Below are 22,598 nucleotides of genomic sequence, written 5' to 3'. Positions count from 1 at the left end.
TTACAATGGGAATTCACTAGGAGACTGGCGGGAGCCTTGAAGTCCTCAGTTGTCTCATTCTTCGGATTTTTCTCCCGATCCAAGAAATTCTGCAGCAACGCCTGCTTCTTTAGGCTGAGACGCATTAAAGAAAATGAGACTGGAAAGAAGTGCAGCCGGAAGAGGAGGCTTTTCCCAAATAAATCTGAGCAGAGATTAAAGGAAATATCAAGATTTTCAAAATAAAACTGCACTCATACTCACACACCCATTTTTTTGTATAAGTCTTGGCTTCAAAAATACAACCAACTTTCTGAAGCCTCTGAAAAAAAGACACAAAACAGATTGTAAAAATATAAAGTTTATATTTGTATATTGACATTTTAGATTTCTCTAGAAACTTTGATCAGCAACACAAAACCACACCGACTACACAAAGGTTCCCCGCGGGACGCCGTCAGGCCGCCGCTTTGTGCTTCCCGCCGCAGCAGCGGCACGCCACGCCGCAGCGGTGACACGCCCTGAGGGGGGCGTAGCAGCACATGCAGGGCGCCAGCAGCGACAGCGCCAACAGCGCCGCCCAGCGGAGGCAGAAGCGCTCGTCGCCGGTGTCACAGGAGCAGGGGTCGGAGAAGTCGCCCTCCGGGTCGGACATGCAGTGGTACAGCAGGCTGTCGGCGCACCACAGGAAGCTGACGCGCCGGATGCACGTCTGCACGGGGTCGGGCGCCTCCTGGCAGCGGCCGCGCCCGTTCTCCTCGTGCTCGAACACGTTCTGACAGTAGACGCAGAGCGAGCGCGAGCCGTCCGCCTTCCGCCTCGGCTGCTCCGTCAGCACCGCCGTGCAGCAGCCGCCGCCACCGCCGCCGCCGGGCTGCGGGCGGCGGGGCTTCCCGTCCCGGCCGAGCGGGTACAAGCAGCCGCACTCGTGCTTGGTTGGCAGTCGGGTGTCGGGGTCGAGGGGTGTGGCCACCTTGTGACGGGTGGAGCCGGCGTGGCGGTAGTCCTCATAGCCGGTGAGCCAGGCACGCTCTCTCCCGTTTATGCGTACGATTTCTGGCTCCGCCACCTGGAAGCTGACGTGGCGTGGAAACATGTGTACCACCTGCACAAACACAGAAAGAACACCCTCGAAATATGGTAAGAACGCTTCGAACATACGGCAACGGTGGTCTCCAGGTTCGACAACCAGGCCTGAGATGGGAAGCTACAGGTTCAAAGCTCGACCCTCATCTCCATCGTCTACACAGAGAAGACTGGGAAACCACTCTGCGTGTAGTGAAATGACATGACTGGTCAACCGTCCTGGTCTCTACACTGTCGTGTATCCATGTCTCCTGCCCAGCCTGGAGTGGATTTGCTGGACTCATGGCAAAGTATCAAAACCGAATCAGATCACAGACGTGGTACTGTTGGGTTTTAATCCACCTGACATGATGATTGTGCCTGCCGGGTTTTTGTGCATGCAGGTTGTAATGGCAAGAAAAGATGAAACTTCACTCAAGAGGATACCCAACTCTTCCAATCTCTGGGATACAAAGAGGGGAGACACTTTCGTTATCGATGCAGTATTAGGAACCCTAAAGCTCTCGACAAATGGCAATGAATATTTTTTACTTTTCTCAAAAAAAAGGTAATGCCTCGAGGGTTAAGGTTAACTAAGAGGATGGGTGAATGCAGAGAGCAGCTTCTTCAAGGTATGCTTTATTACTTTGAAATAACACACAAACCAGGCAGAGAGAGCAGCAAACAAACAAAGAATATCTTGAGAGCATTCAGAGAACAAAACATACCAACAACATTCAAAATACACAAACAAAAACAGGAATGCACAGAGATCACTGAGAAGAACATTCTAAGACAACCGAACTCTCAGAATCATCCAAGCTAGCGCGAACATTTCTATCCCTGTGTTGAGGGGATATGATTGTGCAAAACACACTCACCTGTTCTAGAAAGCTGTGATCTGAAGGGCGGTGCTGCTCGTAGAAATGTCCCAGAACGCAGTGGTGCCGGCGAGCGTCACAAAAGGTGGGCGGGGCCACAGAGTGCGTGGCGTTCTCTCTCCTCTGAGACGAGCTGGAGGAGCTGTCAGTCATCTGAAGGGGAAGGAACCAAACGGGACAGCACAGTGAACCACACTCATCACCAAAAACACACACACACACACACACACACTCTCAAGGTGGAGAACACTGGCGTCTGGTCCTCACCGTGAAGACGTCGTCGTCTCCCAGCTCGGCTTCGTTCTGCAGCGTGGACGAGGATGTGGTGGATCCTGGGGAGCAGACAGAGACTCGCAGTGATCACAAGGTCCTGGTCTCATGTCAGCACGTCCGAAAAACGTGTCGGCTGAGGTCTTCACCTTCCGTCAAGTCCTCCAGAGCCCGCCTCACCCCGCGGTCGAAGGCCCGGGCGTCCGCCGGACTCTGGAACGTCAGACCGCATTTCCTGTTGTCCACCTTCCAGTGATGGAAAGTGGGCGTGGCCTTGGTGTAGACGAGGTCCTTCTTCAGGAAACACTCCAGGATCACCTGTGAGGAAACAACAGGCGGTCACCATGGCGACACTTTTGAAAACCACACCATGATGGCGTGTGTCAGCCTGCAGAGGACAGACCTGTCTGTCTGTGAGCCGCTCCGCGTAGATGAAGAAGACGTAGCGTCCAGGCTGTCCTCCTGGCAGCAGTCTGCACACGCTCACTCTGCTGAGACATCCGTCCTGAGCCAGCCAGCCGCCGCTCGACTCGTCTCGGGTCATCACCACGGCTTTGACTCGCACCATGTAGCTGTCTCTGCAAGGGGGGGGGCACGGGGACAGAAACACAGAGGCCACCACAACACAAAGATTGAACAGTAGCCCATCTTCATCATCAAGATCACCATCATCAGCAAGCTCATCGTCTTTGTCATCTTCATCATGAAGGTGATGATGACCTCCTTCTGACCTCCTGCGGGAGCCAACATCTCCTCCTCCATCTGCCTCCAGAGCCTCATCTGACTCCTGCAGGAGGCTTCACACACTCCTCCCCGACCTCAAATAACCCCCCCGACTCTCAGGAGGAGGAGGAAGAGGGTGAGAAGGAGGTGGTGGAGGAGGACTCCTTCACGGCAACATATGAGACATGTGATCTGTGTGGCTGCTCACAGTTTGTGCTTGTGTGTGCGCGCGCGTGCGTGTGGTACTCACTCGTCTGGACGCGTGTCCTCGGTCATGTTTTTTCGCTTCACCGCCTGCTATGATGCGTGTCCGCCGCAGCGAAGCGGCGCGGTGTCTTCATGTTTTCTTCACAAGAACAGCAGAGGAAACGGGAGCGGCAGGAGCGGCGGGAGCGGCGGGAGCAGCGGCTCCGGTCTCTGCCGCTCCCTGCTCGGTTCTGTAATCCCGCCGTGTGGTACCTGGATACTCGGATAAATGTCCTCCTCCTCTCACTGCTCAATCAGCGGAGCGCATCCAAAGAGCCGCAAAACCTGCACCCCCTCCTCCTCCTCCTCCTCCTCCGCCGCCCTTTTTCTCCCTGCTCCTCCTTCTGCCGCTGCGGACAGGGCAGGGACGCGCTGACCGATCACGGTGCACTGGTGTCGGTGAGGATGGTCCCCGACCAGCCCCATCGCTTCTCACTCCATGTTGGCTTCAGCGCGAGCGGCAGAGCGGCGTGGGTGACGTCAGACCCGGAGGACCGCAGAGTCACGTGCCATCACCACATAATAATAATAATAATAATAATAATAATAATAATAATAATAATAATAATAATAATAATAATAATAATAATAATAATGCTAATCTCCATTTATCAAGTATTTGAAGCATCTCTCATCCTGTACCCACAACACACACATAAACATATTTTGTGTACATAAACACAATGTTTACACACACGCGCGCGCACACACACACATATATTGTTGCGCAAACACGCACGTACACGAACACACGCACGCATGACTCCATTACCCAGAAGTCCCTTGGTGCGGCGTTTCCGGGTAGGCAGCCATATTTGCTTGTGTTTTGCTGTTGTGGCTGCGGCGATCACTTCTACAAATTCTCAACAAAATCGGTTGTTTTTCGGGATTTTGACGCGAGTTTGATTCCACCTGTAACCACCTCCAGCTGCTTTCACTGTAAACACACTCTGTCAGTAGGAGTCGACGATGAATCCGGAATAGTAAGTGCTAGTTTGAATGTCATTTGGCGACCTGTCAGCTCAGCCGGGGAAGCTAAGCTAACTGCAGCTAGCCTGACGGACAGTCAGCTGCTTTGTCCGCGGCCGCGAGCGTCGAGCCGCCCGGTTTTCACATCGTCACTCCGGCCCGCTGACACGTCCGGAGCCGCACCGAGCCGCTTTACCGTGCCGCTGACTCACCGTCTCCTGCCGATATGTGGCCGCTCCCCGACACTTTAATGTTAGCACTGCCGCCTGGCGACAGGCTAGCTGGGAGCTAACGCGTCACATCATGAGACTGCTGTGTTTACAGTGGGATTTACTCCAGGATTTAATCCCGCTCACACTGGAGTTTAAGGCAGAGTTCGGTTTGGGTTTACATTGGGCCTAGATTCGGTTTCAGCACCCCTGACACACAGAGGAAGAATTATTAATGTGTGTCCGTCAGGGCGCGTCTCACTCATTGTGTGTGTGTGTGTCCTTCCCTTCCTTCCTTTTCTGTCTCACTGTGTGTATTTGTCTGACTTTGTGTGTCTATTCCTCACTCTGTGTTTGATTGTGTGTGTGAGACGAATGGCTGGACCCTTTGATGATCTGCCGTGTTTTCTTCTCACAGTGATTACTTGTTCAAACTGCTACTGATCGGTGACTCAGGTGTGGGGAAGTCGTGCCTCCTCCTGCGGTTTGCGGTAAGTGTGTCGTTGGTTGTGGTTATGTTAGGCTTTGTGAGTGCTGTTGACCTGCAGCTGTCCGAGTGTGTGTTCGATTCCCAGGATGACACCTACACAGAGAGCTACATCAGCACCATTGGAGTGGATTTCAAGATCAGGACCATCGAGCTGGACGGGAAGACCATCAAGCTGCAGATTGTAAGGAGCCACCTCACACAGCTGTTTCGAATCCCATCTGTTGCACTTTTACAACCTTTGACCTTTGTGCTCTGTCTTCAGTGGGACACGGCTGGTCAGGAACGCTTCCGCACCATCACATCCAGCTACTACAGAGGAGCTCATGGTATCATTGTAGTGTACGACGTGACTGATCAGGTCAGCACTTCCCCATCATACATCCATCACACATCTGTCACTTCCATCAGTTACAGCAGTATTTTTACAAGACAATCTGACTCTCAAAACCTCATCAGATGTGAGCTGGGTCAAACCAACCGGTCACCACTGTGACCCTGAGCTTGATCCTTGACCCCAGAAGCTCCCTCATGCTGTACTGTGGCCGCTCGCTGTTGTTCATCTGTGTGGTTCATGTACACTAAGATTAGGATGGTTGAATGGATTAATAAACTTCTTTATTTTTCATGTCCTGCTCCTCCTCAGGAGTCCTTCAACAACGTCAAACAGTGGCTTCAGGAAATCGATCGTTACGCCAGTGAGAATGTCAACAAGCTGCTGGTTGGCAACAAGAGTGACCTGACAACAAAGAAGGTGGTGGACTACACAACGGCCAAGGTAACACAACTCCAACACTACTGCTAAAAAACTATTACACAGCCAATGCACAGCTGCCACAGAACTGCAACAAAGCCTCAGTAGTCATCTCTGGTGTGTGCGCTTGCAGGAGTTTGCTGATAATCTTGGGATTCCCTTCTTGGAGACGAGTGCAAAGAGCGCCACCAACGTGGAGCAGGCCTTCATGACCATGGCGGCAGAGATCAAGAAGAGGATGGGCCCTGGGGCCACGGCCGGGGCCTCTGACAAGTCCAATGTCAAGATCCAGAGCAAGCCCGTCAACACCTCGTCTGGAGGCTGCTGCTGAGGCCCCGGACCCCCTTACCCCACAGAGAGGGAGGGAGGGAGGGAGGGAGGGGGGCAGAGGCATCACGCTGAGGGTGTTAAGCCCCGCCCCTACTGACCACACTCAGCGTCCAACTCGCCCACTCCTTATGTCAGTCAAACAGCTCAGTCCAGTGAACCTCTGAGCCTTCAAACCAAGCACACGCTTAAACGTAGGCCACGCCCCCACATGCCCCACCCTCACAGGCCCCACCCCCTCAAGTTTTGACCCAGAGGATTCACTAAGCCCCTCCCCCACCCCCACACGACGCTTAAAGGCCCTGCCCACTGGCCCCGCCCCCTGTCCGATCCACGTGCCTTTGCGGCAGGAGATTCACGTTTTTACGCCTTTGTCGCCAAATTATCCCACCACCATCGCGATCATCATCGTCACCATCAACATGTGCCCAACAGCTGTGTGTCAGCTATTAACATTCCTGTGGGTGTGAGGAGAGGTGGCAGCCCTGACCCCGCCCCCTCAGCTCCGCCCTCCTGTGCAGACTGACTTTGTGGTTCATGGACGAGAACAAGAGAGGAAGCTGCAGCCGTGTGACCTTGTCACGTGACCGGCGGCTGCAGATGGGACGTTTTTGTGGCTATACTGAGTGTCTATTAAAACCATAAAGGAGATGTTTGGTAGCTGCTTGTTTGTTGTGTGTTTTTTTTTTTATTTTACTTACACGCCCACACACACAGAGGTCAGTTTATTAGGTACACCCATCCAGCACAACATCCAGAAATACTGCACATGTTTACATTAAGCTGCTCATTCGCTCATCTGTTTCAACATGCAGGCTGTTGACTCATTACGGGTTGATTCTGCATCGTCACATTCTGTTTGCCGTCACCTTGCACGCCATTAGTGAGCTTATATCAGATGCGAGAGAAAGTTAAGAAGTTTGTATTTCTACTTTAGCATGAAAAAAGTAAAGTGAAGCATTGTTGAATGATGAAAGATGCAGGTTCATTGATCAAAATAACACTGTAAATGCAGGAGTGGAAAAATGGTTATTAGGAAGTTAACTTAGAAGAAAAAATGGATTGGAGCTTTTTGATGTCATAAGACATCACATGGGAGGTGGAGAGTTTGGAGTGGCAGGTTACCCACGAGAAACCATCAACAGAAGGCCTGGTGCTGGACACAGTGGAGTCTCGGCATGACAACTTAGCTACTCCAGTTTCACCAGTGTGTGTGTGTGTGTGTGTGTCTGCAGACTCCTGCATGGATCCAGCTTTGTAAAGCTTGATACGAAACCGGATCTGTTACCTGCGATCACCGACACATGAAACCAACACCTGCTCACACAATGAATGACCTGTGACGCAACATTTAATTGAACCCAATGTCTCTGCAATGATTTCATTCAAAGTGCTTTGTTTTCACTTGTACAATCATTTTCCACAAAGAAGGCAGAACAGTGCATTTATGTTAATTTGTTAAAAAATGTACAACCATTCATGTTACGTAGACTATCATCTGCTACCTGCCCACATTCTGTTTGTTACCCAAGCCCACACCTTGAATGTATGCATTTATTTAACCACCCCCAAGGTTGTTTCACCTTCTTTGCTGTTTACCTAACCCGGTGCAGTACCCTGTGTGCGTGTATGTATACAATGGTAACAAATACAGAAAACACCTCAAATTAAATGCCAACAACATCACGAAATGCCTAAGAGTGCAGTAGTTCACATTTTAGTAAAATGTTGTCAGACAGAAAAAAAATTCATTAGAATGTTGTAGAGAAGCTGACAAGCTGACCAGCTAGCCCCAGTCCACTCAGTCCTGTAATACTCAGCCTGATCAGTCCTGAGTTACTGTGTGGAAGTTTGGCATGCCACCTAGAAATCCTCACTCCGGCCGCTGTGCACACTCCAACCAAAACCAAACTGAGGAACCTTGGGGTGATCTTGGACAGCGCCATGTCACTAGACCACCACTCAAGGCAGCTGGGAAGAAATTGTTCGCTAAGCTCAGACACATGATATCAAAGGACGAGCTTGAATTGATCATTCATGCATTTATATCCTCGCGACTGGACTACTGCAACAGCCTATTCACTTGCCTCAACAAGAGCTAGCTTGTCTCCAGTACGTCCAAAACTCAGTGGCGAGGCTGGTGACCAGCACCAGCAGGAGGTCCCACACAACAACACGTGTTAAAATCTCTCCACTGGCTCCCAATTGCATTCTATGTCCAGTTCAAAATTCTGGTACTAGCCTTCTGAGCCCGACATGGCCAGGCTCCCATGTATGTCAGAGACCTAATAAAACCCTACAGCTCGGCCCAAAGCCTGAGGTACTCTGATCAGAACTTGCTGAGAGTTCTCTGAACTCGTTTTAAAACTGTAGGTGACCACTCATTCATATCCACTGCGCCTCGCCTCTGGAACAAGCTTCCTCCAGACCTGCGCTCCCTGGACTTGGTGGACACCTTCAAAAAACACCTAAAAACATTTCTGTCTAAGAAGGCATTCTAGACCTTCTCAGCTGCACTGTCTTGGCAGTCATTTCTCTTTATGATTTCTTATTGCTTTTTTGTTGTTTTTGATTTTATCTGTGAAGCACTTTGTGACAACTGTTCTGTGAAAAGTGCTATATAAATACATTTTACTTTACTTTACTTAGAAAAGAACCATCAGACTGGTTCATAAGGCAGGTTTCCATGATCACACCAATGCCTTACTTATAAATCCGGCCTACTAAAACTCCAAGATCTGGTACAATTTGAAAATGCTACATTCATGCACACAGCTATAAGCTGTATAAGGGGGGCTGGGGGGGGGGGGGGGGGGGGGGGGGGTATAACTACAGAAGGAATCTGAACTTTAGAACTAAGATTTGGAATAAACTCAGCCAAGAACAAAAACAATGTCCAAGCATTAGACTGTTTAAAAAAAAGGCTCAGACTGCATATTATCAAGATTTACAGGGATGACGAGCAGTCATGATTACACATGGGCGCCACTGTCACAGTAAAAAAGTCGGTACAGGGTGAAGGGTGGTACATCGTTGTGTTTGGTGATATTATTGGTAAAGGGTGCACTGTTTTGGTTACTTTCGGACTAAAAGTTATATTAATTACGTATGCTACTCTGTCTATAAATATGTGATTGAATAACGGTGCTATCACTGGAAAGGGGGGGGGGAAGGTTTAATAAGCTCATGCACCTTCTTACTCCTTTTTGAATATATGAATTTATTTTCTCTACCTCTTTGAATTTTGTTTACAGATTGTTTTTTATGTTCAAAATAAAAAATACTACCTTAAACCAGCAGGTGGTGCAGTGAGTCAGTCGGTTTGCTTCAGTCTGAGCAGTCTGAGAACAACTTGTCATGATAGAAAGTAACTCAGTGCTGCCGCCCAGTGGACAGGAGGGTTGCTTCTCCAAATGGAGAGGTTGAACTGTTGCTGCACCAAGACTCTGAAGCACAAAGCATTTAAAAGTTAGTTGTGTTTATCAGATGATTACACTGAGACATGCAAGCAGTGTACATGTATTTACAGTTAATTTATCAATATCTGTCCATATATTTACAATATATCTCTTACATTTATAACAGGTAAAAAATGCTGTCTCTCTGTCAACTTTGAAGTTTTGCAGTGGTCTGTATTTCACTAGAATTTCATTACCTGGAGCAGTGCCATCTCCAGTCTTCAATAAATGTGAATGTGTGTAATGTTTATAAGCCAGCTGTTATTTTTTTACATTTGCAAAGACTATTATCGGAACAGTTACTGTTTGACTAAACTCCTATTTAAAGAAGGAGGAGCCTCATTAATCCTGAACTAACTCAACTGAGGAAACATGAAACATGTTCCACTGTAGGTCAGATTAGCCTGCATGCACAGTGGCTTTGATTAGAATTATAGCACTTAAATGGTAGTTAGCTCCACTTTCTGAGAGCTGTCTGCATGTCAGTAGTTTAAATACATGAACAGCACCTCCCGTACACTAACTGATTAATTTATGGAGTGAGTTAGACTGACTCACACAGTGCTGACCGCTCAGTTAATGTGTCACAGCAACACTACAATTATACAGTCATGTGAACATTATTAACTTTACCAAGTAACCCTTTGTCTGCTATCATTAGCTTTAAAAAGGCAACTAAATGTTAATAGGCACCACAAGTGAATTCACCATGAGACTCGTCAGTGCTTAAGTAGTAAATTTACTCCTCTACTTTTGAAATGAGGATAGTTGTAACTTATTGATAAAGTGTTAGGAGCTGTGATAAAATGTTCTGACTGTCACTTAAGCTGGTTCATATAAAAGACCAGCTGTAAGAATTTTCTGTGACATTATTCTGTGTGAAAGAGGGGCTGGAATAAATAGTTGTACATTTCAGGTAAACTGTTTCGTGTTTCTTGTAAAATGAACGACTTGTTCCACCTGTACGGCGCACCGCAGTGCATGCTGGGACATTGAGTCAGGGAGGCAGCAGCCGGCTGACTCAACCTTCAGCCCCGGATCGAGCCGTGCAGCCCTCCCCGCAGCCTGTGGACGCTCCCCCGGGTCATGGACATCGGCGGACAGCCTGTGACGGTCAGCCCCTCTCCCGGTCTCGGTCCTTCGGACAGCCGTTGTCAGTCGGAGCCCCATGACGGAGCTAAAGCTAAAGCTGCTTGTTGTGGTCGCTGTGAGCTAGCTGCGCAGTTAGCCCAGTTAGCTGCCCTCTCACTTCTGTGTAGTTTCGTGGTCCTCTACCCGGCGTCGGTTGCTTGTAAACAACATCACCGGCTCGACGATAACCCGGCCGTAGCCCACAGGGAGCCGGGGCCGCGCGAGCTCTGCCCCGGCTCCAGGTCTTCCTCCCAGCTTCACGGTTAAGCTAAGTTAGCGGCTGTCTCAGTGCAGTGGGTCGGCCTCGTACTTTCTTTAGCTGCCTCCGGCCGCTGCTGAGTTCGTGGATCGTCCCGGAGCTATAATCCGATCCATCGGCTAGCTGTGCAACACCCACCCGGACTGTCAGCGCCGGGCCGAGCCGGACGGGGCGCTCCCAAACCGGGTCAGCGCGTCACGGGCTGACCGCCGAGTTAGCATGGCTCTGAAGTTAGCATCAGTTCCAGAGAAAGTTCAGAGAGACCACAGATGCTGTCATTTCCCCACTGACTGCTGTTAATGCCCCTCTGACAAGTGTTATTACCCCTCCGGCTGCTGTTATTACCAATCTGACAGCTGTCATCTCCCCCCGAATGATGTTATTACCCCTCTGACTACTGTTATTACTCCCTGCTTTTATCCTCCCTAGGATGTTATTACCCCTCTGACTGATGCTATCATCTCATGTTATTATGAGTTATTACATAGAGTACGGGCGTCGTGAAGTCTTTAGTTTAGGTGTTATGAAGTCTTTGGGTCACGTATTAAAAAGTCTTTGGTACAGGTGTTATGAAGTCTTTAGTTCACGTGTTATAAGTGGAGAGGTTTGCTACAACAAAGTTCCTCTTTCCAACACTCTCTCCTGATTCGCCATGTTATTATCATCCCTTCCAACTCACAGGCAGGAAGTGGAGCCTCTTCCGATCACATGACCATTAAAAGTTTAAGAGTCTGGTGTTGAGCTGGAGTCCAGCTCAGCACATTGTGAGATCGGCCTCCCTTTTTCCAGGTGCTTTCTGTCAGTTAAACCCCGCCCACTACTGACAAAGTGAACAGAGTTGCAGGCTCCACTGAACATGGGCTGCACACTGGCTATAAAACCGGTTTAACTACTGGTTTAAGAACCAGGGTGATTGTGTTTGTGTGAGATAAACAGAAGGCCACTATCATAGGAATAGATCAATTTTAGTCTTTAGCTCCCTCAGGGTCTGTAGCATTCAGCTGGTATTATACCTAAGCACACTGTGCTTTTCCAGTCACACATTGCTGCCACCTCGTCTCTCTTGCCACACCCCGAACCTGCCTCCATCGCGTGTTCCTCCGTCACGTCTGCTCCGCAGTATCCATCAGTTGGATCAAATTCCAGTTTTCCTCTAGAGATGTTGGAGGGCAGATAAGCTCTCCCATATGGTTGTCACTCAGTTTGTGTTTTTGTCAGATTCGTCCTTTCTGAGTGTGTTAGGTATCAGTTTCAGTTTTTTTTTTTTGTTTTTTTTGTTTTTTGTTTTTTGGTTTGATGGGTCTCTTTGTACTTGTGCAGGCTTTAGTTTTCTGACAGCATCCTCTCTGTTTCAGGTTTAGCCGGACGAGTTGACTCTGGGACAATCATGGAGCCGGATGTGATCCGCATGTACTCGTCCTCGCCGCCGCCCATGGAGGATGGCGCCGAGGAAGAGGACGATGAGTTTGGAGACTTTGGCACATTCTCTGCCGTTCCCAACAGCATCAGCTTCACAGAGTTTGACACGCCGACTACGTTTAACCAGACTCAGGCTCTGACCGCCACTTCGCCACCGGAGCTCCTCAACAACAGAGGCGTTGCGGCGTTGGGCCACGGCACTTCCAACGGCACACACATCCACAGGAATGAGTTGTCCAAGGCTAACGGCGTGACGCCGGCTAATCGGCCGGACAGCACGGTCTCAGAAAGGACTGAAATTAAAAAGGTCCATTCGGGCTCTCCGGACCGACCGGAAAATAACTCGTGCAGCATTGAAACTGCTGACTGCAACGGCGGAGGCCCGGAGCTTATTACAAACGGGTTCATGACCTCGGACGTCCAGGGAAGTCCCTCCTCACAGAGTTCTGTCCACTGTCACATCACAGAAAGCTCCGTGCAGGAGTCGGTGGACGTTTCTGTTGACAGCCCGGAGGAGAAGTTCGCAGACTTTGCGGTTTTTCCAGGCACTGAGGTGTGTCTCAGTCGGACGGAGGAGGAGGACTCAGGGGGCAGCTGGGAGCCGGCGGTCGAACCCTCCGAGGAGCAGCAGGCAGCCTCAGAGGACTCTGTCACAGACACAAACAGAACAGGAGCTGATGTGTCCTTGTCTGGTCCTGACGACACCCCAAACGGCTCCTGCAACACGGACCGAGGCCCGGGTGCCGACACAGCGCCTGCTCAGGAGCACATGGACAGATGTTTCTCTCAGGACGGGACGGAGGAGCTCAAAGACCAGCGTGACCTGTCACCCGCTGACAGTGAGGCGGCTCGATCGGACGACAAGGGCTCTGAGAATGAAACGGAAACCGAGACGGAGACGGAGACGTCGTTTGGACGTCCGTTGTCCACCGATGCACTGGAGGAGTTTGGCGATATGAGCACCACGGCCTCTGCACCCTCCCCGCCGCCGCTGGGCGACACGACCACTCCTGCCGACGATAGCCAGCTGGCAGAAGATGATGAGGACTTCGGGGACTTTGGAGATGCTGGATCATTCGGCGGTCAGGACTTTGCAGACTTTGAACAGCAGGAAGAGCAGAGCACGAGGAAGAGCTCTGCCCCCGCGGAGCAAGATGTCAGCACTGAGCAGGAAGACGATTTCGGTGACTTCAACTCCCCCAAATACCACAGTGGGGTCGACGAGAAGGAGGGCGAAGGAAAGTTCGCCAGCTTCCCTCCCAGCGACAGCTTTGGCAATTTCAGCGTGGCCGAGGGGAGCGAGGGCGTCGGCGGGTGGAGCGCCTTCGAAGGGCAGCAGGAGGAGGAAGGGGAGTCGTGGGCCGCGTTCAGCACAGAGCCGAGCGTGGCTCCTCCCGCAGACGATGCACAGGAGGAGCTGAAGGAGGAGGAGGAGGACGCCGAGGTTCCCGTACGCAGTGATGAAGGGAGGCGGACAGATGGGGCGATGGTAAGAAGGACGTGGCTGGACTGATTGCTGTAAGGTGTGTGTTGGATGTCAGTGTCAGTCTGGAGTGACGTGCCGGTGCTCCTGCAGGTGTCGCTCTCTGGCCGGTTGGAGAAGTTGTTTCAAAACAGCTTCCCTCAGAGTGAAGAGCTCTCGGCACAGGAGGAGGTGGTGACCCTGAAGACCCTGCTGGAGGCTCCAGCAGGAGCCCAGGACGCACACCCGGAGGAGCGCAGCTCGCCATGCAACAGGTGAGCGCAAATCTTCAGAACAGTTCTGTCCAGCCTGTCCTCAGCCTTTAATATTGAGTATGTCTGAATGATAAACTGGTTACAAATCAGATGTGAGCTGGTTCGAACTGGTCGGCAGTAGTTGGTGAACCCCTTCTCTGTGCGCGCAGGTCGCAGCGTGGTGGCGTGTGGACGCAGCTTCAGGACATCCATGAGGCGCTGGGCCTCAGATATCAGTGGGGCGGCTCGCACTGCAACAAGTCGCTGCTCTGCTGCCTCGGCATCGACACCAGGAACATCGTGAGTACATGTGTTGCACCCAGGCAGTCCACTGATCCACATCCTGTCAGTGCAAAGATGACACGTGCAGACACAGACACACACACACAGCTCAGCTGTTTAGTCTATGTTCCAGGCCAGAGTGTGTTAACTCTTTCTTTCTCCATCTGTTGTGTGTGTGTGTGTGTGTGTGTGTTGTGTTGTTTGTGCAGCTTTTCACGGGACAGAAGAAGCAGCCCGTCATCGTGCCCATGTATGCTGCAGGCCTGGTGAGTCCACTGCCCCACTGAACACCGAACACATGCTAACAAGCTACATCACTATTAAACCTCCCTCCATCAGTTTGCATCACGATGCTGTGTGTCCACCTCAGGGAGTTTTGTGTCGAACTTGTGTTTGTGTGTCTTCAGGGGATGTTGGAGCCCACCAAAGAGCCCGTGAAGCCTGTTTCTGCAGCAGAGATGATTGCCTCCATCGGCCAGGCTCCTCCTGCTGCTGCTGCTCCTGCTGCTCCTCCTGCAGACAGCAGCTCCTCCCACTCCGACCCCACCCAGGTCAGCCGGTGCTGCCGTCTGGGTTTGATTTCTTTCACACTGGTTCTTGATGAGCTGTGACTGTGGGCGCAGTAGTGATCCTGTCTCTGTGCCCCAGCAGGAGGCGCTCCCACCCATCCAGTTTGACTGGAGCAGCAGTGGCCTTACTAACCCCCTGGACGGTGAGTGACTCCCTCCTCTATAACCGCTGTAGCCCCTCCCCCACCCCCCCCACCCACCCCGAGGTGTGTAAGATGTTGGAGGAATTGGAAAAACTAGTGAGGACTTTCATGAATGAGTGTGGAAAGTGCAGCGTGCTGATTGGCTCCCTCCGTGCGATCAACCAAGTCCAACGCTTGTTTTGGGCGGCCGTCGAGGAATCTGTGCGTCACCGCGAAAAAACAAGGGAACGGGTATGCACAGAGTGACCGGGATTAATTTAAAGCTGAATGAAGTTATACATGATCGAGGAATTATTCAATTAAGCTTTAAAATCACAATAAACCAGACTCTTAATTTGTAATTAAGTTTAATTCAGAATAGTCATTTTCATTTAGAATTGGGTTCTTAGAAGGTTGTTTTTTTTTCTTTTCAAAGTGGAATTAATTTTTATTCTGAATTAAAGGTGAATTAAAACTCAAATGTAATCGTAGCCAATGCATGACAGCATGAACAGTGTTCCCCGTCTAACCACTGCACCACCGTGTCCTCTGTCTTTCTCTCCTGTTAACCTCAATCACATCAATCACCTGTTAACCCCTCTCTCGCTTCCTCTCTGTTAACCTCGCTCGCTCCTTTCTCTCACTCTGTTAACCTTGCTCGCTCCTCTCGCGCTCTCTAAATTAATTTTGCTCGCCGCTCTCTCTCTCTTTCTCTCTCTCTCTCTCTCTCTCTGTTAACCTCGCTCGCCCCTGGCTCTGCAGCCAGTGGAGGTTCGTCTCTGTTAAATCTGGATTTCTTTGGTCCTGTGGAGGATTCAGCCTGTGGAAGCTCCGCCTCCATCCCAGGTCAGCTCCCCCTCACACCGTTCCTCTTCACTCCGTTCTTCTTCTGCTCCTCCTCACACATCTCTTCTATTTTAAGATCCATCTAGTACCTGAACCTCTCCTGTTCCTCCTCAGATGAACCTTCCTCCTCTGATCGGTTGTTTGTTTGAAATTCAATTTCAAAACTGTCTTTTATTATCTGTTTTTTTTTTTTGTTCGTTCACACTGTTTCCTCCTCCTCAGGCGTGGACCCAGAGCTCTTTGAACTGACCACAGCTAAGCTGGACGCCGGTGGTTCGGGCAGCAGGGTGGCCGACGCCTTTGCCCGCCTCATGTCCACCATGGAGAAGACCAGCACGTCCACCAGGTCAGAGGTCACGCTGGGAGCTGCTGCGGACACATCATCGAGTTGCTGCAGTCTGATTATGTAGTTGTGTAACTCTGAGTGTGTGTGTGTGTGTGTGTGTGTGAGCGCAGGAGGCCCAGGAGAGAGGAGAACCTGAGCGAGGAGGCGCTGGAAGTCATTGCGGTGTTACCTGATCTCACCTTCATGCAGGCCAAAGTTCTTATGTTTCCCGCCACTCTGACGCCACTCGGCTGCCAGGCCACGCCCTCACAGCTACTGGCTCCGCCCACCTCATCCAACTGACCCCTCCCACTTGTAATCACGCCGTCTTTTTTTTTTTCTCTGTTAGTCTGTTGATTTACCTCATTTTTCTCTTCTTTTCTAATTTCTCAAAATAAAGTGAAGCATTTATCAGAGAAGGAGGAGGAGAAGGACAGACGATGAACGGTTAAGGGAGTCATTGTGTACATAATCAGGGATCATTTTCCTTCTGTTGTTTTAGCGCGATTGGATGCTTATTGTGGTGGGGCGGTGCGAGGAAGTCAACGGAGTGCAGACTTTCAGAATAAATCTATTTAAAGCTCTATTTATGGACTGAAGCCACACTGCCTGCAGAGTCCAGCTCAATGTTTCCTGTGTGACATAGAGTCAGAGCACACAGACGACGAACAGCAGCTCCACTGTTAGCTTTAGCTGGTAGCTTCAGTTTAACCAGACGTCCCTGAACGCAGCACGTCTCCGCTGTGTGTGTAGTTGCCCCGACTGTCCGCAGGAGGGCGTCTGTCTGAGCGCGAGCTCTGAAGGAATCAAGGGACCAACTTATTCATGTCTGTGTATGTGTGTGTGTGCGTGAGTGCGTGTGTGTGTGAGTGTGTGAGTGTGTGTGTGTGTGTGTGTGTGTGTGTGTGTGGCTTCAGACTGTGTACAGTTAAACTGGGCTGTCAATGCTGGGGAATTCCTATGGAAAAACGCTGAGTCACTATAAGAGCCTGTCAAAGGGTGAGCGCGCATGTTTGGATTCATGTAAATTTTACTTTTAGTCGACACAAAAAATTAAAGTAATTTAAGAGAAAATCATTTGTTTCTGCTTCATGTTTGAAGATGCTGCTCTCACTGACATAAAACAACAACAGTCATAGATTCATGGACATGCTGGTAATAAGACTCCTGACTGTCGGCCCATATCACACATACATGCATCACATTTGAAATGGAATAATCATGGTACACAGTTCTACAGCACTTCTCCACTGCCTTCATATTGTTAATCTCATTCACTTATTCACACAGCAATGGAGGCAGCCCAGTTCATTGACTAGGAGCAGTATAGTTCACATTCTTGCTCAGGGACACTGTGACGTGGAAGCAGAAATCAACACTGAGAACTTTTAAGCCATTCCAACCATAATCCAGATTTCAATCTCATATTCTTTCCTTATTTTTCTCCTCGCTGGTTTTATGACAGACCCTCATCTTCAGGTCTGAGCAACCGGTGCGGATGTGTTTGTCGTGCTTAACTGCTGAAACTGAAAAAAACGAAGGCTGTTTGAATCCAGAAACATCACTGAATGTCTGTTGTGTCAGTGGTTCTCAAACTGAGGCTGCACCACATCGTCAGACTGTCATCACACACAAGAAGTCAAGAAAAACCTGTTTATTTTGTGTGGAGGAAGAGATATCAACCATCAAGACACACACACACACACACACACACATACTCACACACACGGGGAGGTTTTCTCTGACAGCGGTAGGAACAGTTTGTTTTTCAGGAGGTGACGTCTGGGTCTACAGGTCACCTTCTCAGTGTGGAGCCCCCAATTCGACACTTCCCAACATTCCTGCCCATCTTGGCCTGTCGCTGTCACCAGGCTGCGGTTAGCTGTTAGCCGTTATCTCCCTGTCAGCGGGGACGAGGAGCTGCTGGATGGCCCCGGGCCCCGCAGAGCCTTGTATGGCCATGGCCTGCTAGGTGAGGGCCGATAAGCAGAACAGAGCTCCGCCGCAGCCATGTTTAGAACAAAGTGCGTTTCTGTTAAATTTAGATCTACTATCGAAGGACGCTCTCACTCCTGAAGTCACTCTGCTGTTGCATCAGGTCCAGAGGTGAAACCCACAGCACCAGAACGCTGCCCCCAGTGAAGACAACCTGCAGGAACCTTCGACTTCACCAAACTGCACAGAAGAGCTACGAGGCACCGGCAAGTGATGGAAGCAGGGGGATGCACAGTGAACGACGGTTGTGGAATTGGCGTGCGATAACTTACTGTGATGCTATAGGAATGTTATGGTGATGGTGTATAATGGTAGTGGTCATGGTGTACTGTATGTGATATTTTTCTTTGATCCTACAGGTATATTGTGGGAATGGGGTGGGATGGTCGATGGTCATTTTGACATTGTGTGATGCATTAATGCTGTAGGTTGGCTGTGGTGATGGGGTAGAGTGGTGTTGATGTTGTAGAATGGTTCTCATAATGTTATAGCAATGGGTTGTGATGTAGTAGAATGGCTGTGGTAGTGGTGCGAGATGGTAAGATGAAGTATGGTTGGATCGCAGCGGCTGATGTGGCCAGATGGCGGTGTGTGTGTGTGTGTGTGTGTGTGTGTGTGTGTGTGTGTGTGTGTGTGGCTGTACCTCTGGTTTTAATTCTTAGTACTGAGCAGATCAAGTTTCTGCTGGTACAGTATATGATCGCCAGACTTTTGGTATGGTTTGCCTGACGGCTGCTTGTTATTTTAGTTACTACTATTTTATCTGTTAGAAAATGTGCAGCTGAATGTGCACTGGAATTCATAGATAACTTTCTTTCATAGCTTTACACGTCCTGACCAAAGCCACCTTTCAGTGTTGGAAAAGTTCTTTAGCTTAACATAGCATTTGCATTGGTGGCTTCACTGTCCGCTCGTTTTTCTTGCTCAGAGGGTTTGATGTTCTCTTGCTCTTCGGCCTTCTTTAGTTCCATTCTCTAACTTCTTTTTCCACTCTTTGCAACCCACCGTGGAAAAGATTCTTGTCATTGGCAGGTACATTGTCTGAAATGTTTAGTTAGAGACACCAGGCACCAGAGCGGGTGACATTGAGTTTTGTTTGAAGCTGCTGGGTCCTGTAAGATTGTGTTGTGGTGTAATGCGTTGGTAATTTCACCTGATTATATCAATCGGACGTCACAAAAATGATTGCTGCATCGGTGTGTGAATTTGCAAAAACTTTGTCAGACTCTGTAATTTCCTCAGACTCAACCTGATCAGTGATGACAAATTTAGATGGATATCCTCAGTTAACTGCTGCTTTAGATGGTCTCCCATAAACCATGTGGGCTCCATTAACAACTGGAAAAGTGTTTGGGGAAAGCCTGGTCTGATGAGGAGGGATGGCATCCATCCCACTCTGGATGGCGCAGCTCTCCGATATAGCATTATGGCCAATTTTATTACTCCCTGAACTTATTTACAACCCGGAGTCCGGGCCAAGAGTCACAGATCTGGAGTCAAAGAAAATGTTGCAGACCTCTCTGCTGCTTCCTGGCATCTGTCACCCTCCGACAACCAAACATTTAATCATCTTGTGGAGACTGTGTCTGTTCCCTGACCATTTTATTTAAGTCAGACTGAGTTCCACAGGAGAGGAGTTAACCCTATAAAACTTCAGAAAATCCCAAACTGCTTCTGCAACAGAGCAAAAATTCACAACGATTAAATGCGGGTTGTTAATTGTCTATTTTTTGCCAATCAGATCTTTACTGGAGTAGAAGAATGCAATAAATTATCACAATTTTAACTTATTTTCTCTCAATGAAACCTGGTTAAAGGGGGGGAGAGTATTTCAGACTGAACAACTCACTACTCGTATTATTATATTCTTCAAGAGACTAGACGAGAAGTAGGAGTAGCTTCCATTTATAGCTCTGGTATTATTACCATCAGTCCCAGAGAAACAATTAAACTGAAATAATTTTAAGTCTAACCCTTAACTTCAAGTACTCCTACTGGAAAACACAGAACAGTGTTTTTTTTTTTTTGTCATAGTGTATCATCCTCCAGAACCATACTCCTACGTATGTTTACGGTATCTGAATTATCAGATCTTCTCTACTTCAGGTAGAGACATCATAGTGGGTGACTTTAACTTTTTTGTAAATGTTGACAATGAAAGTGTCATAATTGGCTTTTTGAAGAAGCTGAATAAACCCACTAAGTATTTTAGTTACTCTCTTGATCTTGTTCTCCCTTGTGGTATTAACGTTGATCAATGGATGGTATCAGTTTGATCTCCAGTACCATCACGAGGAACGTCTGAGTTATTTTAGACCAAGACTTATCTTTAGACTCCCACATTAAACAAGTCTGCAGGACTGCTTTCTTTCACCTGTAATGTCTCTAAACCCAGGAACATGTTGCTCAGAGTGATGTGGAGAAATTAATCCATGCATTTATTACTTCAAGACTGTTGTGATTCCATGTTGTCAGGGTGTCTGAAGAAGTCTTCAGTTTATTCAAAGTGCTGCCGTCAAAGTCCTGCCAGAGAGATCACGTCACTCCACTTCCCTTCTTTGGCTTTTTGTAAAAATATTGTATAAAAATTAAATTTCTCTTAGAACTTACAAAGCTTCCAACAACCAGGCTCCATCATATCACAAAGAGCAAAGAGTTCGTCTGATATTACCCCAGCAGGGCACTTCATTCTCAGAATGTCATCGTACTGGAGGTCCCTAGAGTTTCTAATAGCAGATTGGGAGGCAGAGCATTTAGCTATCAGGTGCCTCTCATGTGGAACCAGCTCCCAGTTTCAGTTACGGAGGCGAGCGTAGTCTCTACTTATAAGGTTAGGCTTAAAACTAATCTTAATTAATAAAGCCTACAGTTGGGGCCAGTTCTAGCCTCCTGGGACCATTTTCCAGTGAAGCTGCTATAGATTTAGCCTGAAGGGAAATGAGCTTTCCTTTCTGACTCTCCGTACAGAGAGGTTTCAGTACATGTCACTAACATTCTGTCTCTCTCCTGTAGTCTGTGCTCTCTTCACTATCTGTACCTTCCAGCAGGGTCTCTGACAGTGGAATTTGAAATTCGTGGTCTGAAGCTTCTGCCCCTTCGAATGTGCGTCGAGTGGATTTATGGTCGTCTGTTCCTCTGGTGTAGGATCATTGTGGCAATGGTGCAGGGTGGTTGATGTTATAGATTCCTGACTTCATATGCTTCGTCATGGTGAAAGTAAACATATGAACAAAAAAGCCACACTTCAGTAAGCCTTAGCACAAGATAACGTGCACATAACTGACTTTTCATGGTGATTAAAACACATCTTCACTTCATAACAATGCAACATCATACTTTGTTTTTGAACATTTCCACGCCATTGATACAGACTTTTTCCATCTTCAGACAGTCTCCAGCTTTCCCACGTACTGTCCCCCTGACTTACTGCAATCACTAGAAGGCAACATGACTTTGACCTCCTGGTGTTTGAAAGTGGACACTGTCAGCCTGCTCCCTGGGCCGGTATTTCACACAACACAAGTGCTTCGTTTTCTGCTTTGTTTGAGCTTTGTGTCATCATTACAGAGGACTTGCAGAAAGGGAGGAAGGGAGGGGAGAGGAGGAAGAGGAGGAGGAGTGAGATGTACACAGTGAGGACAGAGCAGTGTTGCTCTCAGCTGTTTGGAGCCTGTTGTCCTTTCTCTGCGCTTGTCAGGTAACATATCCTCTCTTCCTCACCCCCTCTTCTCTTCCTCTTCTCCTCACCTTCACTCTTCTCTTCTTCTTCCTCCTATCCTCAGCTCCTTTCATACTTTCGTCCTCTCCTTTCCTTATCTTGCTGGTTTGGTTGGTTGATTCTGATTTGGTTTGATGTGGTACTGGTTTGATCTTGTTTGGTACTGAATTGGTGCTGTTGGTACCGGGTGTTTTAGCTGTGGTTTGATATTGGTTAGGTTCTGGTTTTGTACTGGTTTTCCGATTTGTTGCAGTTTTTTTAGGTTTAGTTCTGGTCTCATACAGAACCAGTACAGTTGGTGCTGGTTTGGTGTTAGTTTGGTGTTGGTTTACTGTTGGTTTGGTTGTTGTTTAGTGTTTGTTAAGTTGTGGTTCGGTACTGGGTTGCTACTGTTGGTTCTGGTTTGGCTCTGATTTGGTGCTAGCTTGGCATTAGTTTGGTTTTGGTCTTGTTCTGGTTGGTGCTTGTTTGGTGTTAGTTTCTTTCTATTTTGGTATTGGGTTGGTACTACTGGTTCTGGTTTGGCTCTGGATTGGTGCTGATTTAATATTACATTAGTTCTACTTTGGTCCTGTTTTAGTGCTGGGCATTGTTCGAAAAAACTTTAGAGAATGAAGGTATGTTCAAATTCTGGAACTGAGATACTGTATGTATCCATTTGAGATGTGTGGAAACAGTCAGATTTTGCCGTAAATTCACACCAAGTCACAAAATGCTGAATTCTTTGTGAGTTTGCAGAACAAATGAACATCTTTCCATAAAAAATTTTCACTGCCAAGAGCTGAGGATCGTCTGATGGTGGGAATCAACAACAACACACATTATTTTGATAGTTAAAGTTTTGTGTG

At 48.6% G+C, this 22,598-nt stretch overlaps 3 protein-coding genes across 7 annotated transcripts; 2 read left to right on the top strand and 1 right to left on the bottom strand.

Moving 5' to 3' along the window:
- Positions 1-376: 376 nt before the first annotated feature.
- LOC115389736 (sprouty-related, EVH1 domain-containing protein 2-like) lies at positions 377-3,466 on the bottom strand. Its single transcript, XM_030093279.1, has 6 exons — positions 3,169-3,466; positions 2,599-2,773; positions 2,345-2,513; positions 2,193-2,257; positions 1,926-2,078; positions 377-1,084 (listed from the first exon to the last, which is right to left on the bottom strand). Exons 1-6 carry the CDS (start codon positions 3,192-3,194, stop codon positions 437-439), a joined length of 1,236 nt encoding a protein of 411 aa, XP_029949139.1. The 5' UTR covers positions 3,195-3,466; the 3' UTR covers positions 377-436.
- Positions 3,467-3,967: 501 nt separating this feature from the next.
- On the top strand, positions 3,968-6,570 carry LOC115389737 (ras-related protein ORAB-1). The gene is made up of 6 exons (XM_030093280.1): positions 3,968-4,147; positions 4,761-4,833; positions 4,918-5,013; positions 5,095-5,190; positions 5,476-5,607; positions 5,717-6,570. The coding sequence occupies exons 1-6, from the start codon at positions 4,134-4,136 to the stop codon at positions 5,912-5,914; spliced, it is 609 nt and encodes a 202-aa protein (XP_029949140.1). The 5' UTR covers positions 3,968-4,133; the 3' UTR covers positions 5,915-6,570.
- Positions 6,571-10,353: 3,783 nt separating this feature from the next.
- Positions 10,354-17,108, top strand: LOC115389735 (aftiphilin-like). 5 transcript variants are annotated; one of them, XR_003931629.1, is made up of 11 exons: positions 10,354-10,481; positions 12,114-13,666; positions 13,754-13,914; positions 14,064-14,193; positions 14,385-14,441; positions 14,583-14,726; positions 14,824-14,887; positions 15,629-15,712; positions 15,935-16,058; positions 16,169-16,870; positions 16,916-17,108. XR_003931629.1 is itself a non-coding variant. In XM_030093275.1 (10 exons), the coding sequence occupies exons 2-10, from the start codon at positions 12,146-12,148 to the stop codon at positions 16,338-16,340; spliced, it is 2,454 nt and encodes an 817-aa protein (XP_029949135.1). In that variant the 5' UTR covers positions 10,354-10,481; positions 12,114-12,145; the 3' UTR covers positions 16,341-17,108. The 5 variants fall into 5 exon arrangements, 4 of the variants coding, with proteins under 4 accessions (XP_029949135.1, XP_029949134.1, XP_029949138.1 ...); XM_030093275.1 differs by having other exon boundaries at positions 14,827-14,887; positions 16,169-17,108; XM_030093274.1 differs by having other exon boundaries at positions 16,169-17,108.
- The last annotated feature ends 5,490 nt before the right edge of the window (positions 17,109-22,598 follow it).

This window comes from Salarias fasciatus, chromosome 6 (assembly GCF_902148845.1).
Source record: "Salarias fasciatus chromosome 6, fSalaFa1.1, whole genome shotgun sequence".
Taxonomy (NCBI): Eukaryota; Metazoa; Chordata; class Actinopteri; order Blenniiformes; family Blenniidae; genus Salarias; species Salarias fasciatus.
The sequence above is the reverse complement of the archived record's forward strand: the minus strand, read 5'-3'. Positions and strand labels throughout refer to the sequence as shown.

Coding starts and splice junctions, on each gene's coding strand:
- LOC115389736 (XM_030093279.1), bottom strand. CDS start 3,194: ATGACCGAGGACACGCGTCCAGACGA. Junction 2,258..2,344: donor TCTGGAGGACTTGACGGAAG/GTGAAGACCTCA, acceptor TCTGCTCCCCAG/GATCCACCACATCCTCGTCC. Junction 2,079..2,192: donor GAGACGACGACGTCTTCACG/GTGAGGACCAGA, acceptor CTTCCCCTTCAG/ATGACTGACAGCTCCTCCAG.
- LOC115389737 (XM_030093280.1), top strand. Junction 5,014..5,094: donor AGACCATCAAGCTGCAGATT/GTAAGGAGCCAC, acceptor CTCTGTCTTCAG/TGGGACACGGCTGGTCAGGA. Junction 5,191..5,475: donor TGTACGACGTGACTGATCAG/GTCAGCACTTCC, acceptor GCTCCTCCTCAG/GAGTCCTTCAACAACGTCAA.
- LOC115389735 (XM_030093274.1), top strand. CDS start 12,146: ATGGAGCCGGATGTGATCCGCATGTACTCGTCCTCGCCGCCGCCCATG. Junction 14,194..14,384: donor GCATCGACACCAGGAACATC/GTGAGTACATGT, acceptor TTGTTTGTGCAG/CTTTTCACGGGACAGAAGAA. Junction 14,888..15,628: donor CCTTACTAACCCCCTGGACG/GTGAGTGACTCC, acceptor CTGGCTCTGCAG/CCAGTGGAGGTTCGTCTCTG.